Source organism: Marmota marmota, unplaced genomic scaffold (assembly GCF_001458135.2).
Source record: "Marmota marmota marmota unplaced genomic scaffold, marMar, whole genome shotgun sequence".
NCBI lineage: Eukaryota > Metazoa > Chordata > Mammalia > Rodentia > Sciuridae > Marmota > Marmota marmota.
Genome location: NW_026000185.1, coordinates 6,345,429 through 6,359,603, shown reverse-complemented (window position 1 = coordinate 6,359,603; position 14,175 = coordinate 6,345,429). Strand labels below are relative to the sequence as shown.

The 14,175-nt window shown below is 48.7% G+C and overlaps 1 protein-coding gene across 12 annotated transcripts; it reads left to right on the top strand.

Annotated features, from left to right (window-relative positions):
- The first annotated feature begins 106 nt into the window (after positions 1-106).
- Znf205 (zinc finger protein 205) lies at positions 107-12,560 on the top strand. 12 transcript variants are annotated; one of them, XM_048789290.1, is made up of 8 exons: positions 107-124; positions 4,200-4,337; positions 5,354-5,434; positions 7,515-7,704; positions 7,927-8,015; positions 8,530-8,650; positions 10,890-11,003; positions 11,277-12,560. In XM_048789290.1, exons 2-8 carry the CDS (start codon positions 4,281-4,283, stop codon positions 12,335-12,337), a joined length of 1,713 nt encoding a protein of 570 aa, XP_048645247.1. In that variant the 5' UTR covers positions 107-124; positions 4,200-4,280; the 3' UTR covers positions 12,338-12,560. The 12 variants fall into 12 exon arrangements, with proteins under 12 accessions (XP_048645247.1, XP_048645244.1, XP_048645246.1 ...); XM_048789287.1 differs by lacking the exon at positions 107-124 and adding an exon at positions 172-464; XM_048789289.1 differs by lacking the exon at positions 107-124 and adding an exon at positions 565-712.
- The last annotated feature ends 1,615 nt before the right edge of the window (positions 12,561-14,175 follow it).

Genomic DNA, 14,175 nt, shown 5'->3' with positions numbered 1-14,175 from the left:
ATCTTGTCTACAGCCAATCACTGGCGTCTTCCGTGGCGCGTGGGGGGGCGAGGTGGCGTCGTTGCCTGGGAGACAGCTCCCGGCGTCAAGTTCCTGCGTGCTGAGGAGCGCGCGGGGCCGGAAGGTGCGCGGGGGACTCCCGGGCTTCTGCGGCCGCCTGGTGCTCGGAATTTGCATTCCTGCTGCGGTGTCAGCTTCACTGGAGCGGGTCGCGGGGTCGTCTTCTTGCCTCCGGAGGTCTCCCTGGCCTGGGCATCCTTAGTTATTTTTCTTCTTTTAAAAATTTTAAACCCTATGAGCACTTCTGCTGATTACCTTTTCTTCTTTGTTAACGTTTAGAATTTTCTCTGCTATTTATTATTTTTACTTCCCTTCTCTCGTGTTCCTTTATTTCCCTCATTGGTTGTCTCTTTCCTTCACCAGACCGCATATCCGCATCGTCCTGTCTCTAGTTAGCTGCTTTAGTAAGTGTATTATTTTGTTCTTGCTTTAGACGATGTTGTTTCTAGTTTTCATTATTTTTTAAGACTTAAGTTAACTGTCAGGCTGATCTCTGCGAGTAGATGGGGATTTATTTACCAAAGGTGGTGTCCTCTCCTTACTCAAGTTCAGGGCAGCCACCAGGAGTTGACGTTTGTTGAGGGTTTCCCAAACCTGAAGCTCCACTAAGCGCCTTTCTCCATGGTAGTTAATACTTGTGACAGGCTCTGAGGTAAGTAGGTAAGTACAGCCCTGAACTGGTGGCCTGTGAGCTGAATGCAGAGAGGCTGGACGTGTACTGAGTTTTTTCTTTTGTGATACTGGGGCAATTCTAACATTGAACTATATGCCCAGCCCTTTTTATTTTTTCTTTTAAGACAGAGTGTCTGGCTAAGTTGCCCAGGTTGGCTTTGAACTTGTGGTTCTTCTGCCTCAGTCTCCTAAGTAGCTGGGATTGTGGGTGTGCAGATTTAAACGTTTTGTCGTAAATTTAAAACTCAGGAGATTTCACATAGAAATCAAATTCTTTCGAGGTGTGGTGGTACAAGCCTATAATACCAGTTATTTGGGAGGCTGGTAAGTTCCAGGCTAACCTGGGCAATTTACCAAGACCCTATATATTTTTTTTTTTTAAGAGAGAGAGAGAGAGAGAGAATTTTAATATTTATTTTTTAGTTTTCGGCGGACACAACATCTTTGTTTGTATGTGGTGCTGAGGATTGAACCCCGGCCGCATGCGTGCCAGGCGAGCGTGCTACTGCTTGAGCCACATCCCCAGCCCCACCAAGACCCTATCTTAATAAAAAATTTAAAAAGGACTGGGAATGTATCTAACTGGTAGAATGCTTGTCCTAACATACGCAAGGCCCTGGTTTCAATCAAGGAGAATGAGAAGGAGACGGAAGGAAGAAGAAATTGAATTTTTTTTTCTCTTGAAAAATATTTGAACTTTGGCAATACTGGCCCCCAACTACTCCCTCTAAACAAATATGGTTTTGGATATCCCTGAAGTCCCTTATACTCTCTTCTTATGTCCAGCCATTGGTCATTTGTGGTTGTTGAAGGCATTACATTTTGATGTCTGCTTTACGCCTTTCTGAACTCTTTCAGAGGCTGCAATTTCCACACAGAAACTGTGGTAACCCGCTCCCCCAGACCTGCTCCGATCCTAAAACCAGCTGTGGAATGCATTTCTCTCCTTTCCAAGAAAGGGTTAAATGGTTAATATCAAGCATATAGTAGGTGCTCAAGGAATTTTCTATGAACAACCAAATGAATGCTCAAACTTCATTTAGTCTGTCTAGGAGATCTTATGGCAGGATTCAAGCCTCTAGACACCCTTTACCCCTGCAGTATTCCTAAACCAGTACCTTTTGCTGGTAAAGAAATTTTGCCCTGGGGCTTGGGGTTGTGGCTCAGCAGTAGAGCAATAGCCTTGCATGAGGCACTGGGTTCCATCCTCAGCACCATATAAAAATAAATAAACAAAATAAAGGCATTGTGTCCATCTACAACTAAAAATACATTAAAAGTGGTGGGGGGGAGAATTTTATTTTATTTTTTCCCTGAAATTGGGACACATGCACTGATTTTGAACTTTGTGCTCTCTTGGGATTGCATGGGGTGACATGGTCCTCTCCAGCGGTAGTCCTTGTATACTGGAGACTCAGTTCTGGTCCTCATGGACACACTGAATGCAGTTGTGTCATCTTTTCAGGACCCTCTTTGACTTTGTTTCAGTTCATAGCTACCTGGATTGAAAACAGTATTGACCTTGATTACAACTTTGTATGTCCCTCTTCACCCTGGGTTTAGAATGACTGGAAACACTAACTAGAGGCAAATCCCAGGGGTAAATTTTCTTCAAGTTGACAGTAGAATCAAGCCAAATCCAAGGACTCCTAAAATATTTGACTCCAAGAGTGGAGTTGCAAACAGATGCTATAAGGGACCAAGTGTCAACCATGACCACCTGGGAGTCAGGTTGTGGGTAAAAAGAATATAGGTCCAGTATTGCCAAATGTTCTGATTTTTTAAAAAAATCAATTATATGAGAACTCTGCTGATTTTTAAGTGTTAGAAATTAAGTTTTTAAAAAATTAAATCCTGTGAACCCACAGAGTACATCTGTGAACTAGTACAGGGCTGTAACACTGATCTTGCTGTGTGAAGCAGGGGATCTCAGAGATGAGTCAAAGGAGGCAAGCACAGGATCATCTCTGGGAGGAACATTCCCTGTAGGCAGACTCCAGGATTGGGACCCCACCTCTTTCCTGACACTCCCATGCTCTGCCTAGAAGACATGGTTCTTTACCCCAGAAAGTAAAGTACAATCACTCTCCTACCCATTTGGGGCTTTAGTACCCAGGGTCAGAAGGCAAAGGGAACCTAAGGGGTGGCATCTGGAACTCCTGGACAGTTGGGTCAGGCCTCTTTACCACTGTTTCCAAGCTGGAGTAGGTTTGGAAAAACTAAATTTATCCCACATATTGCCAGGTGTAGGCATCAGGATGGGCTACAGGTGGTCCCAGCCTATTTCCTTAGTTCACTCCTAGGGAGAGAACTCTGTGCCAGTCTTGGAGGGACCCAGAGGACCCCCTGATCTGGGGAGGCTTAATTGAATCCAGGGGCCTCAAAGAAGTGCTGTGTACTGAAAAAGAACGTCTTCCCTCCATTCAGCAAAGCGCCACTTCTTCAAGGATGACTGCAATGCTCTCTGAAACATTATCAAAATCTTTCTAAAAACGCATCGCCCTATTTTTTCGTTTCGGTGCCCCTGCTTGGCGGGCATCACAAATACGTGCTTGGTAAAAGAATCGTCTTTAGCAGGAATTGCTGATCTGGGAATTGCCTTCCTGCCAAGAGCAGGTGCAGCCAAGGCCTGGGATCCCAGACACGGAACCCTCGAAGCTGGGAACCCTGTAGGGCTGCCGCTGCGTGGGGAACGGGATCTGGAAGGGACTTCCTGTTGTCCCTAATCCTGGTCTCCGCCGGATTCCCCCGCCCGCCCAACGCTGGCTGCAGAACCTCCCTTCCCTGGGGAGGGGCCCGGCTGCCCCTGGTGCCCCCTCTACCATCCTGCACCTCGGTGAGAAGGGAATGCTGGGGAGGGCGCCTGGATCCCGGGACTGGTACAGGTGGCCAAGATTGCAGGAGGGGACAGGGTCAAAGGTGGAAGGCTTCGGGCTGGCAGGAGGGAAGGGGGCCTGGATCCGGGATTGGGAAGGAGAAGGACATAGTCCGCCGGAACTATGAGCAGGATGGGCATCCCAAGGCCGGAGGTTGCATCGCAGGGGAACTGCTAAGTGGGCAGGTTGATTTCTGGTTTCTAGCCGGGCTTTAAAGCAGACGCGGGGCACAGAGTGCATGCCCTGGGGTCAGCGGGGCCTGAATTCTATGAGAAGTGGGACCTCACCAGCACTTGTTTTGTAGGATCTCTGCAGAATTTTCTGCTCTTGATGACAGGAACTACCATTTCAATTTTCCCCCACTTTCCCTGAGCTGTTTGCTCCGAAATGTGGGGCTCAGCAACAAAGCATAGGGTACACAATATCTTTGTACCTTTTTTTTTTTTTTTTTAAGCAGGAAACTAAAAACATGATAGAAAAGTAGGACTGCTGAATAGGATCTAGCAGACCAGGTAGGACCAGGAAAGTCTGGTCCAGCATGGAGATTTTTCAGGGCACTTGAAGATGACTGATTTCTTTCTGCTCTTTCAGGCTCATGGCCAAAAGCAGGAGGGGGCTTGGCCAGCAAGCAGGAGAAACAACTTGCTGTTCTTCCTAACTCTCAAATAGAAAATGTCTGCAAATGGTGGAAGCATCCAGGCTGCTGAGAACAAGGAGAGAGCCCAGGAGGTAAGAAGTTCTGGGGGCAGAGGCATGCCATGAAAGAAGCTGGGACAAGATGATTTTTCTAAGCAGGGTATCTGGGCAAAGGAAGAGTTAAACTCACTGGGGGTGCAGGGCTGGTGGATGGGGGAAGTGGGTTGGAGATATTGGAGAGAAGGTGGCATGATGGGAAATACCTTCTATTTGGCATTTATGGTGTAACTGTTTTGCCTTGTTCAGTGAATAAAGGTAGTCAACAGGCACATGGAATAGCAGGGGTGTTCTGTGGGGTCCTCCAGTGAGGTTTTTTCCGAATTGTGCCTACTTGTTCTATGCCCCACTTCCTTCTCCCCAAGACATTTCTCTTCACCTCTCTGGGTCTGAGCTCCCAGTCCTGCCTGCACCACCTGCTGCCTGTGTGTGTGTATGTAATTACCATCTGTGGAGGACTGGGGTCTCTGGCCTTGGGGTTGGAGGACTCTGAGTCACTTGCAGGCAAGGCATGTGACTCAGGCCAGTCCTCTGACCTGTGGGAACCAGCTCTGTCCTTTGTAAAATGCAGATTCTGTACCTGTCGTTCCCTCCTATCTTGGAGGAGCTAATGGGATGAGATTCATCTAAGCAGTGTCAGCTCATAACTGATCATAATTTTTGATAATGAAATGATAACTCCCACAACTAGAGCTCAAGTCAGAGAAGCCTGTGTCCTCTGGCCTAGTGTCGTAGTGGTTATAAATAAAAATTCACATCCAGTATTAGTGCTTCCGTGTTGTTGTTTTTCTTGGGGGAGGTTACAAGGATTGAACTCAAGGGCACTAGATCACTGAGCCACATCCCAGCCCTGTTTTGTATTTTATTTAGAGACAGGGCCTCACTGAGTTGCTTAGCGCCTCACTTTTGCTGAGGTTGGCTTTGAAATCACAATCCACCTGCCTCAGCCTCCAAAGTTGCAGGGATTACAGGTGTATGCCACTGCGCCACACTAGTGCTACCGTTTTTATGCTGTGGAAGTTCAAAGAATTATTACCATTGTTTCATAACAGCTTTTTATGTGTGCCTTGAACCTGACAAGCCTTGCTGATCAACATTCTCTGTTGATGTTGAATTCGTCAAGTCTACACAAAGTAATAATAATAATAATAATTACCCATACTCTGTGTTTATCCAGAAATTTCTAGAGTGGGTGGCTTTCTCTCACATGTGTATGCCCCTATGACTGTTCTAGGCAGGCAGCAGAGCAGCTGAGTCTCAGAGGCCAGTCAGGGCATTGTTAGGTCTGCCTGGACACTCTTGACAGCTGGTCTTTCCCTTCAGGACTGACTGGAACACACACACCGGGGAAGGTGAGGCAGGGATGGGTGTGACTCCCAATAGAAGGCCAGCCTTGCCTTGAGTGACATGAGAACCACCAAGGTTCTCTCAGTGAGAGGATATATATGCCTTGCCCAGAGTTTTTGAGAGGCCTGATTGTGAGCCTTTGTCTAATTCCTAGGCTTTGGGGTGTTAGTTTCCTGTAGCTGTAGAAACAAGTTCCCACTGACTGGGTTGCATAAGACAACCAGGATCTGTTCTCTCCTGGTCTTGGAAGCCAAGCTGTCAGCTGCTCCAGGCCTCCTCCAGAGGCTTTTGGCCTGGGGAGAGGTTCTTCCCACCCCTTTTAGCCTCCTGTGACTCCTGATGCTCCTTGGCTCAAGCATTGCTCCATCTCTGTTTCCTTCTCAGTGTTTCTGTGTCTTCTATTTACCTTTTTTTCTTGAGGTGGGGAAGGAGTTGAACTCAGGAGTGCTATGTCTATGTCACTGAGCTATATCCTAGCCCTTATTCTTTTTTTTAATACCCTATCCCTTTTAATTTTAAATTTGTTCCAATTGGTTATACATGACAGTAGTTAATTCTTATTTTGAGTCAAGTTCTTGTTAAATTGTTAAATTGCCCAGGCTGACCTTGAATTTGCCATCATCCTTCCTCAGCCTCCTGAGTTGCTGGGATCTCAGGTGTGCACACCACACTCAGCTGTGTCTTCTATTCTTTTCTTTTTTCTTTTTTAATATTTATTTATTTATTTTTAGTTGGACACAATATCTTTATTTTACATTTATGTGGTGCTGAGGATCGAACCCAGTGCCTCATGGAGCACTCTACCACTGAGCCACAATCCCAGTCCCTGTCTTCTATTCTTATAATGACCTCACTCATCCAATTTAGGGCCCACCCTAGGGGCACTTAACCACTGAGCCACATCTCCAGCTTTTTTTATTTTTTATGTAGAGACAGGGTCTCACTAATTGCTTAGGGCTATGCTAAATTGCTTACTGGCTTTGAATTTATAATCCTCCTGCCTCAGCCTCTTTAGCCGCTGGGATTATAGGAATGCACCACTATGCCTGGCTCATCTTGAGATGCTTAGCTTGATTATCTCATTTTCCATTTTCCAGCCTCATTTAATCCCCAGTACTACAACAGCAACAACCACCAAAAAACCCTTTTTCCAAATAAGGTCACATTCTGTGCTTCAGGGTAGATGTGAATTTTGAAGAGACACTATTTAACCCAATCTACTTGATTTTATCATGTATTAAAAAACAGCCAGGGCTAAAGATATAGCTCAGTTGGTAGAGTGCTTGCCTCAAATGCACAAGTCCCTGAGTTTGATCAATCCCCAGCACCAAAAAAAAAAAAAAAGAAAGAAAGAAAGAAACAACAGCAGCCAGGCGCAGTGGCACATGCCTGTAATCCCAGCAGCTCTGGAAGGTAAGGTAGGAGAATTGCGGGTTCAAAGCCAGTCCCAGCCCAGCAAAAGCGAGGCACTAAGCAACTCAGTGAGACCCTGCTCTAAATGAAATACAAAATAGTGGGGCTGGGGCTGTGGCTTAGTGGTAGAGCGCTTGCCTCTCATGTGTGAGGCCCTGGGTTCGATCCTCAGCACCACATAAAAATAAACAAAATAAAGGTATTGTGTAAAAAATAAATAAACAAACAAACACATAAATAAAATACAAAATAGGGATGGGGGTGTGGCTCAGTGGTCGAGTGCCCCTGAGTACTATGTGTACTATGGCAATGGCTTGACAAGACTTTCATCTCTTGCCACTCCATCCTTGCTGGGAGGTGAACTGGAGGGAGAAAGCGAGGTCAGCCCTTCAAGCTGTCTCTTGCATGTGGGTGTGAGTTCTGCCGGGTTCTGATGCGGGTTGTCATTCCCAGGTTCTAGGTCATGTGCATTCCTGTCAAGAAATGCTCTCTGGGCTGGAGAAGAAGATACCACACATTAAGACAGAGCCGGAAGAGGTGCACTCTGAGGGGACCTCACAGGAGGACAGGGCTCCAGGTGCACGGGACTGGGTGCCTCTAAATCCTGGCCCTAAGGAGAAAGCTCTCTTCTTGCCTGGGGGAGGTAGGAGAGGGATGTGGACAAAGGTGCCTGGATAGGCAACTGTGGGGAAGGTGGAGGCCCAGCCTGGGTAGGGCTGAGGGTCCTTAACCTGGAAAGGGACCCAGATGTCTACCTGTGCATATGCCTGCCTGTCTTTTTGGTTTGGGGTGGGGTGGAGTTTGAAGTGGCTGGGTGAGCAGCAGCATCCAGCAGTTTGAGTCAGTCACCACTCTCCTCCCATAGCCCTTCCTTCTCGGATCCCCATGCTTTCCCATGAGGGGAGGACCCGAGATCGGCAGATGGCCGCAGCGCTCCTCACTGCCTGGTCCCAGGTGAGTGTCTATGCCAGTCTCTTTGCCTCCTCTTCTAGCTGCCCAAGTGGAGGCAGGGCCTTCCCAGATCCCGACTTGGTGCTCAGCCCTTCCAGATCTGCTGGCTCCACATGTAAAGTCATGGCCTCACTGACCTTCCCACTTGGATCTGGAACCTGCTGCTCAGGACTCTCACTGAAGTGTAGCTGGAATCTGAATACCATTTTCCAGGCTTAGGGTCTTCGGTCACTCTGGCCACAGCTGGAGGAAAAGCAGAGGGAAGTGGAGAGATGGGTCTCTGATGTGTGAATCTTCCTTTAGGGTCTGAGCTGAGGAAGGAGATCCTGAGCTTTGGCTGTGGTCCCTAAGTAGTACTGCTTTGTTATTGAAACAACTCTCCCCCAAAAAGGTCTCTTATATTTGACAATCAGGTCAGGGTAGCTGGAGGCAGCAGTTGGGAGGCTGCAATCTCACCACATGTCTTGGTGTCTCTGTTTGCCCCACTGTGTCTATAGCATGCTTCATGTTGTTTCAGATGCCAGTGACCTTTGAAGATGTGGCTCTGTACCTCTCCCGGGAGGAGTGGGGACGTCTGGACCACACCCAGCAGAACTTCTATAGGGACGTGCTACAGAAGAGAAATGGGCTGGCCTTGGGTGAGGGCTCACCTGTAGTAGGGTCATTACCTCCCTGTTGGCCCCCCACATCAGTTCTGCTCCCTTTCCCCACTTTGTTCATTTAGACAGTAGTGTTCTGTAGAACTTTCCACAGGGATTGAAATATTCTGCATCTGCACTAGAATGGTGTCCCTAAACCCAGTGGCTGTTGAGCATTGGAAATGTGGCTAGAGCAAGTGAGTTTTTAATTTTTTTTTTTTTTTTTTAACTTTGCTCAACTCAGATTGGAGCTTGAGTAGCCATGGCTGGTGGCTGCTATTTTGGACAGTACTGATCTGAGGATTCTGCTTTTCTTCCAATCTTTCATTGCTTTAATTTATCCCAGTATTTCTGTCTTCCTTCTCCAAGCCCCAGCTTTGTAGGTGTTTGCAGAGAGCTTGACTCTAGGTCTGTGGGCTGCTCTGTGGGTGGCATCAGCTAACCTCTCAGGCCCTATAGGCTCTAGGGAGCCCAGGAAGCATGTGCTTCTCAGAGGGGCTCCCTTGGTTTCTCTGATGGCAGGTAGTTAAGTCCCAGGTTTTTACTCCTTATTTGCAGACTAGTTTTTTTTTGACAGAATTTGATGAGGTCTTCATTGTGATTCATTCATTCAGTAAATAGCCATTGCATACCTGCTAGTCCAGGTGCAATCTGGGCCTTTGGCAATTCCACCCTTGACTTCAGTGTAGCCTTGAGATCTCTGTGGGATCATACCAGTCATCCTCACTCCTATAATTATCTTAGGCTTGCATACTACCTGTTGTTAATATTCCTCAGGGCCAGACCAACAAGTCCAGGCAAATCCTGGGAGATCAGAAAGAACTTAGCATCTATTTGCAGCCCCAGGGCAGGCCTCAGAGAGGCTGTAACCCACTTCATTGATCCAAAAAATCCCTTTTCTCCCACAAGTCATGACAGGCAAGGCCCCTCTGCTGTCTTACTGACTTAACTAGAATTCCCAGGGCCTCTCACCCCAGGGAATTGGCAGATGGGCCCTTTGGTCTCATGACTTCTTGGTTGTCAGTGTACCTGGCCCCTTGTCCCAGGCCCTCTCACTTGGCCTTTCTGCAGCCTCCAACCCTCCCAGCCACATGCAAGTTCAGGAGTAAGATAGCCCTTCCAATGTCTTAGGCTACTGGGCCCACTGATTGGAGACTGTGACAAGGGAAGGGAATTGCTGTCCTCACCTGGCCTCAGAACCTGGGCTCCTCCCTTTCAGATTCTGAGACTTTATTCAGGGAATCAGGAGTCAGTTGGCTCAGCATTGGGAGGAGTATAGTTGGGTGCTACCCTGAAAGGGGATAGGAAGGAAATTTTTTTTAAGGTGCTGGGGATTAAACTAAGGGTCTCTTACATGTTAGGCAAGTAGCTTACCACTGAGCTGCACCTCAGGCCCCCACACACACACACCTTTTTTTTTCCTTTGGTACTGGTGATTGAACCCCAGGTGGTCTGCCACCGAGTTATGTTCCCAGATGCCTTTTAAATTTTTTTTTTTTTTTTTTTTTTTTTTTGGTACTGGAGATTGAACTCAGGGGCACTTGACCACTAAGCCACATTCCCAGCCCTATTTTGTATTTAGAGACAGGGTCTCACTGAGTTGCTTAATGCCTGTCGTTGCTGAGGCTGGCTTTGAACTCAGGATCCTCCTGCCTCAGCCTCCTGAGCCGCTGAGATTACAGGCATGTGCCACTGCCTCCGGCCCTTTTTATTTCATATATATATCTTTATTTTATTTTTCTATGATGTTGAGGATCGAACCCAGGGCCTCGAACATGCTAGGCGAGCGCTCTACTGCTGAGCCACAATCTCAGCCCCATTTTTCATTCTTTTGTGTTTTGAAACAATCTTGCTAACTTGCTGGGGCTAGCCTTAAATTTGCAATTCTGCTTCAGCTTCTGGGTCACTGGGATCATGGGTATAAGCCACCATCCCTGCCTGGCCTGAAGCAATTTTTGAGCGCATGTTGTTTTGCCTCATGTTTCTGGAGCCTCACTTGCCCCTCTTTTTTTTTTTTTAATATTTTTATTTTTTAGTTTTCGGCGGACACAACATCTTTGTTTGTATGTGGTGCTGCGGATCGAACCCGGGCCACACGCACGCCAGGCGAGTGCGCTACCGCTTGAGCCACATCCCCAGCCCTCACTTGCCCCTCTTGCCCCATTAGTTTTTGGAGGGATGATGTCTACAGTTGGCAGCTCCAGAAGTTCTTTGCTGAATGTGTCCTCTTTCTGGATAGGGTTTCCCTTCAGCAGGCCTCTCTGGGCCCCCCAAGTGCAGGGAAAGGGCGAGGCTGCCAGCTCCAGCCGGCAGACAGGAGCTGAGAAGGAAGAGAAGAGAGGCCCTGGTTCAGGTGAGGGACTTGGTGTGTGCCTTGTTCTGGGGAAGGACCGTTTGCCCAGTCATTCCCGGGTACTCCTTGTTGATATGGACTTTCTGTTTTTTGTGGGTGCAGGGCCACTAGATGGCTCCTTCCTAAAGGGTGGTTCTTGGCTCCAGATTTCCCCTACTTCCTTTTCCCCTTTCCTATCCCCCAGAATCCATCCCCTGGATTTCCTGTGGGTTCCCCACCCTCTGGGGCCCTTCCAGAAGCTTGTCTCTCTGGAAACCCTCTCTCTTTCTCCAGGAACCTTGGAGGTGGGGAAGGAGGTGCCAGCTGCACCCATGGGAGCCCTAGGGGATGTGAAGCCCTTGCCAACCAAAACCTGGTGGGCCCCAGGGGGTGTCCTGCAGTGTGGGCAGCAGGGAGCCAGCGGTCAGAACGCTCTGTCAGCCAGAGATGCAGAACAGCTGGCTCCTCTGGAAGCAAGAGAGCCAAATCCAGCCCCTCCTGTGAAGGCACTGGAGGGCCATGACCCAGAAAAACCCAACAAGGACGAGAAGGGTGCCACAGACAGCAGTGAGGAGGGCCTGGCCCCTGATAGTGATCTAGGCAAGAAGACCTACAAGTGCGAGCAGTGTGGCAAGAGCTTCAGCTGGCATTCTCACCTGGTGACACACCGGCGCACGCACACAGGTGAGAAGCCCTACGCCTGTACAGACTGTGGCAAGCGCTTCGGCCGCAGCTCGCATCTCATCCAGCACCAGATCATCCACACCGGTGAGAAGCCCTACACCTGCCCCTCGTGCTGGAAGAGCTTCAGCCACCACTCGACACTGATCCAACACCAGCGCATCCACACTGGTGAGAAGCCCTACGTGTGTGACCGCTGTGCCAAGCGCTTCACGCGCCGCTCGGACCTGGTCACGCATCAGGGCACCCACACCGGTGCCAAGCCGCACAAATGCCCCATCTGCGGCAAGTGCTTCACACAGAGCTCAGCCCTGGTCACCCACCAGCGTACCCACACTGGCGTCAAGCCCTACCCTTGCCCAGAGTGTGGCAAGTGCTTTAGCCAGCGTTCCAACCTCATAGCACACAACCGCACGCATACTGGCGAGAAGCCCTACCACTGCCTCGACTGCGGCAAGAGCTTCAGCCACAGCTCGCACCTCACCGCCCACCAGCGCACTCACCGCGGCGTGCGGCCCTACTCCTGCCCACTCTGCGGCAAGAGCTTCAGCCGGCGCTCCAATCTCCACCGGCATGAGAAGATCCACACTACTGGGCCCAAGGCCCTGGCTATGCTGATGCTGGGAGCGGCAGCTGCTGGGGCTCTGGCTGCACCCCCGCCTGCTCCCACCTAGGGTGGGGGCAGCGCACCCAGGGCAGCTGGGACAGCCCCATTGAATTTGGGCCCTGTGTAGGAGCAACAGCCTTTGCTCCTGGCCTTGGTGGAGGTGGTGGGAGCCAAGGGTTGAGGGAAGGGAGCCTGGGAGGTACAGGCGCAGGGTGGGGCATGGCAACGTGGGAGGAGCTTGGGTGAGAAGGCACAGGCACTTAGGGAAAATTAAAGACCTTGGAATTCAAGCTGTGGACTACTGCTCTGTCTTGTGGGCACTGTTGAACCCCGGGGAGTGGGGGGCTCCTGGGTCAATCGTGTCCTCATTCATCCCTGACTCACCTGCTCTTGTTTTGGACACCCTTATCTTCAGCCTTGAGTATGTTTGAGGTCCCTTTGGCCAGAGCCCATTTTAGAACGTTGGAATAAATCTATGAACAGAGGCTTCTGAATGCAGACAGGTTTCCAAGTCTGAAGCCAGCCACTCCTGTAAATGGACCCCTGGTGGGGATGTCTGCTGCTGCCATCATATCCCAAGAAAGTTCACTGCACACTAATCTCTGGACTCTTCTTTGGCTCCTCTCTTTGGGAAGTGGGAGTTGGACATAGCCAGTCTGAAAACTTCTGCTCAGTGTTTCCTGCTGTCCCCATCTCCTTTCAGGCACTGTGGCTGTTTTGTGATTGGCCCTTTTCTTCCGTTTCCATTGGGGCCACTTACCAGGTACCACTTTGCTTCCTGGTCCATTATGCATCTACTGTCACCTCTTCTCTGTTGCTTCTTACCTAGTTGACCTTTGTAAGTTCTTTGTAATTTGTCCTACCTACCTGTCCCTGCCTGACTCTATTTTAGTCCTAGTCTTCTGTTTTAACCTCTGTGGCTTCCATTTCCCACTGTCTTTTTCTTCGAAGGAGTAGATTCTGCCTATTATGCTATACTTGTGGCTCAGCTGCTAAAGTAACATTCAACTCATACCAGCTGACTATGAAAATGTCTGCATCAGGGAGGCCACAGAGACTCTACTTGTTTATAAAGCCACCAAGATACCTGCAGCCCTGGTTGGCTCCAGCTCCTAAGGATTGTAATGGCTTGAACAGGATGACTGGGAATAGTAACAATAGCTGCCAGTTGTTAACTTCTAGGCATGGGGCCAAGCCCCCATATATATCACCTCTACTCTCTGCAGTTGAATGGATTTTATTATCTGAGTTTTATAAATGAGGAAACAGGATAAGAGAAAAGTCCAGTCACTTGCCCAGAATCATACAACCAGAGAGCTGGAAATTGGTGTCATATTTGCATCGGATGTCTCATGTTTTTTGTTTTTTTTTTAATATTTTTTAGTTGGACACAATACCTTTAATTATTTTTATGTGGTGCTGAGGATTGAACCCAGGGCCTTATATGTGCTAGGCAAGTGCTCTACCGCTGAGCCACAACCCCAGCCCATTTCACGTATTTTTAAAATTCATTCTGCAGTAGGGTCTTGTGCATGCTAGGCAAGCACTCTGCCACTAAGATACATCCGCAGCCATTTTTTAAGACACCTGTGCCAAGCTGGTCTTACTGGATTGCCTAGGCTGGCCTTGAACTTGTGATCCTCCTGTTTCTGTCTCTGGAGTAGTTTGGATTATAGGCATGGACCACGACTCCCAGTTTGGTGTTTTATCCTGTAAGAAATATCCTTATTTCCATGTCTCTGTTTACTGTCTAGTAATATTATATTATGAGGCAGGACTGTCTAAAAAAAGTAGAACAGTCAATGGTCTTGACCACCAGGGACATTGGATTCAATTGAACATGGGGGTGGTCTGGGGCATACAGTCAGCTGGACACAGATGAGCTGCTGACTGGTGGAGCCAAGC

What these genes read in the sequence shown, in the direction of transcription:
- Znf205 (XM_048789290.1), top strand. Translation starts at nt 4,281, where the DNA reads ATGTCTGCAAATGGTGGAAGCATCCAGGCTGCTGAGAACAAGGAGAGA. An exon ending in ACAAGGAGAGAGCCCAGGAG is followed by an intron (nt 4,338 to 5,353) that starts GTAAGAAGTTCT and finishes GTTTCATAACAG; the next exon opens with CTTTTTATGTGTGCCTTGAA. An exon ending in TCTCTTCTTGCCTGGGGGAG is followed by an intron (nt 7,705 to 7,926) that starts GTAGGAGAGGGA and finishes CTCCTCCCATAG; the next exon opens with CCCTTCCTTCTCGGATCCCC.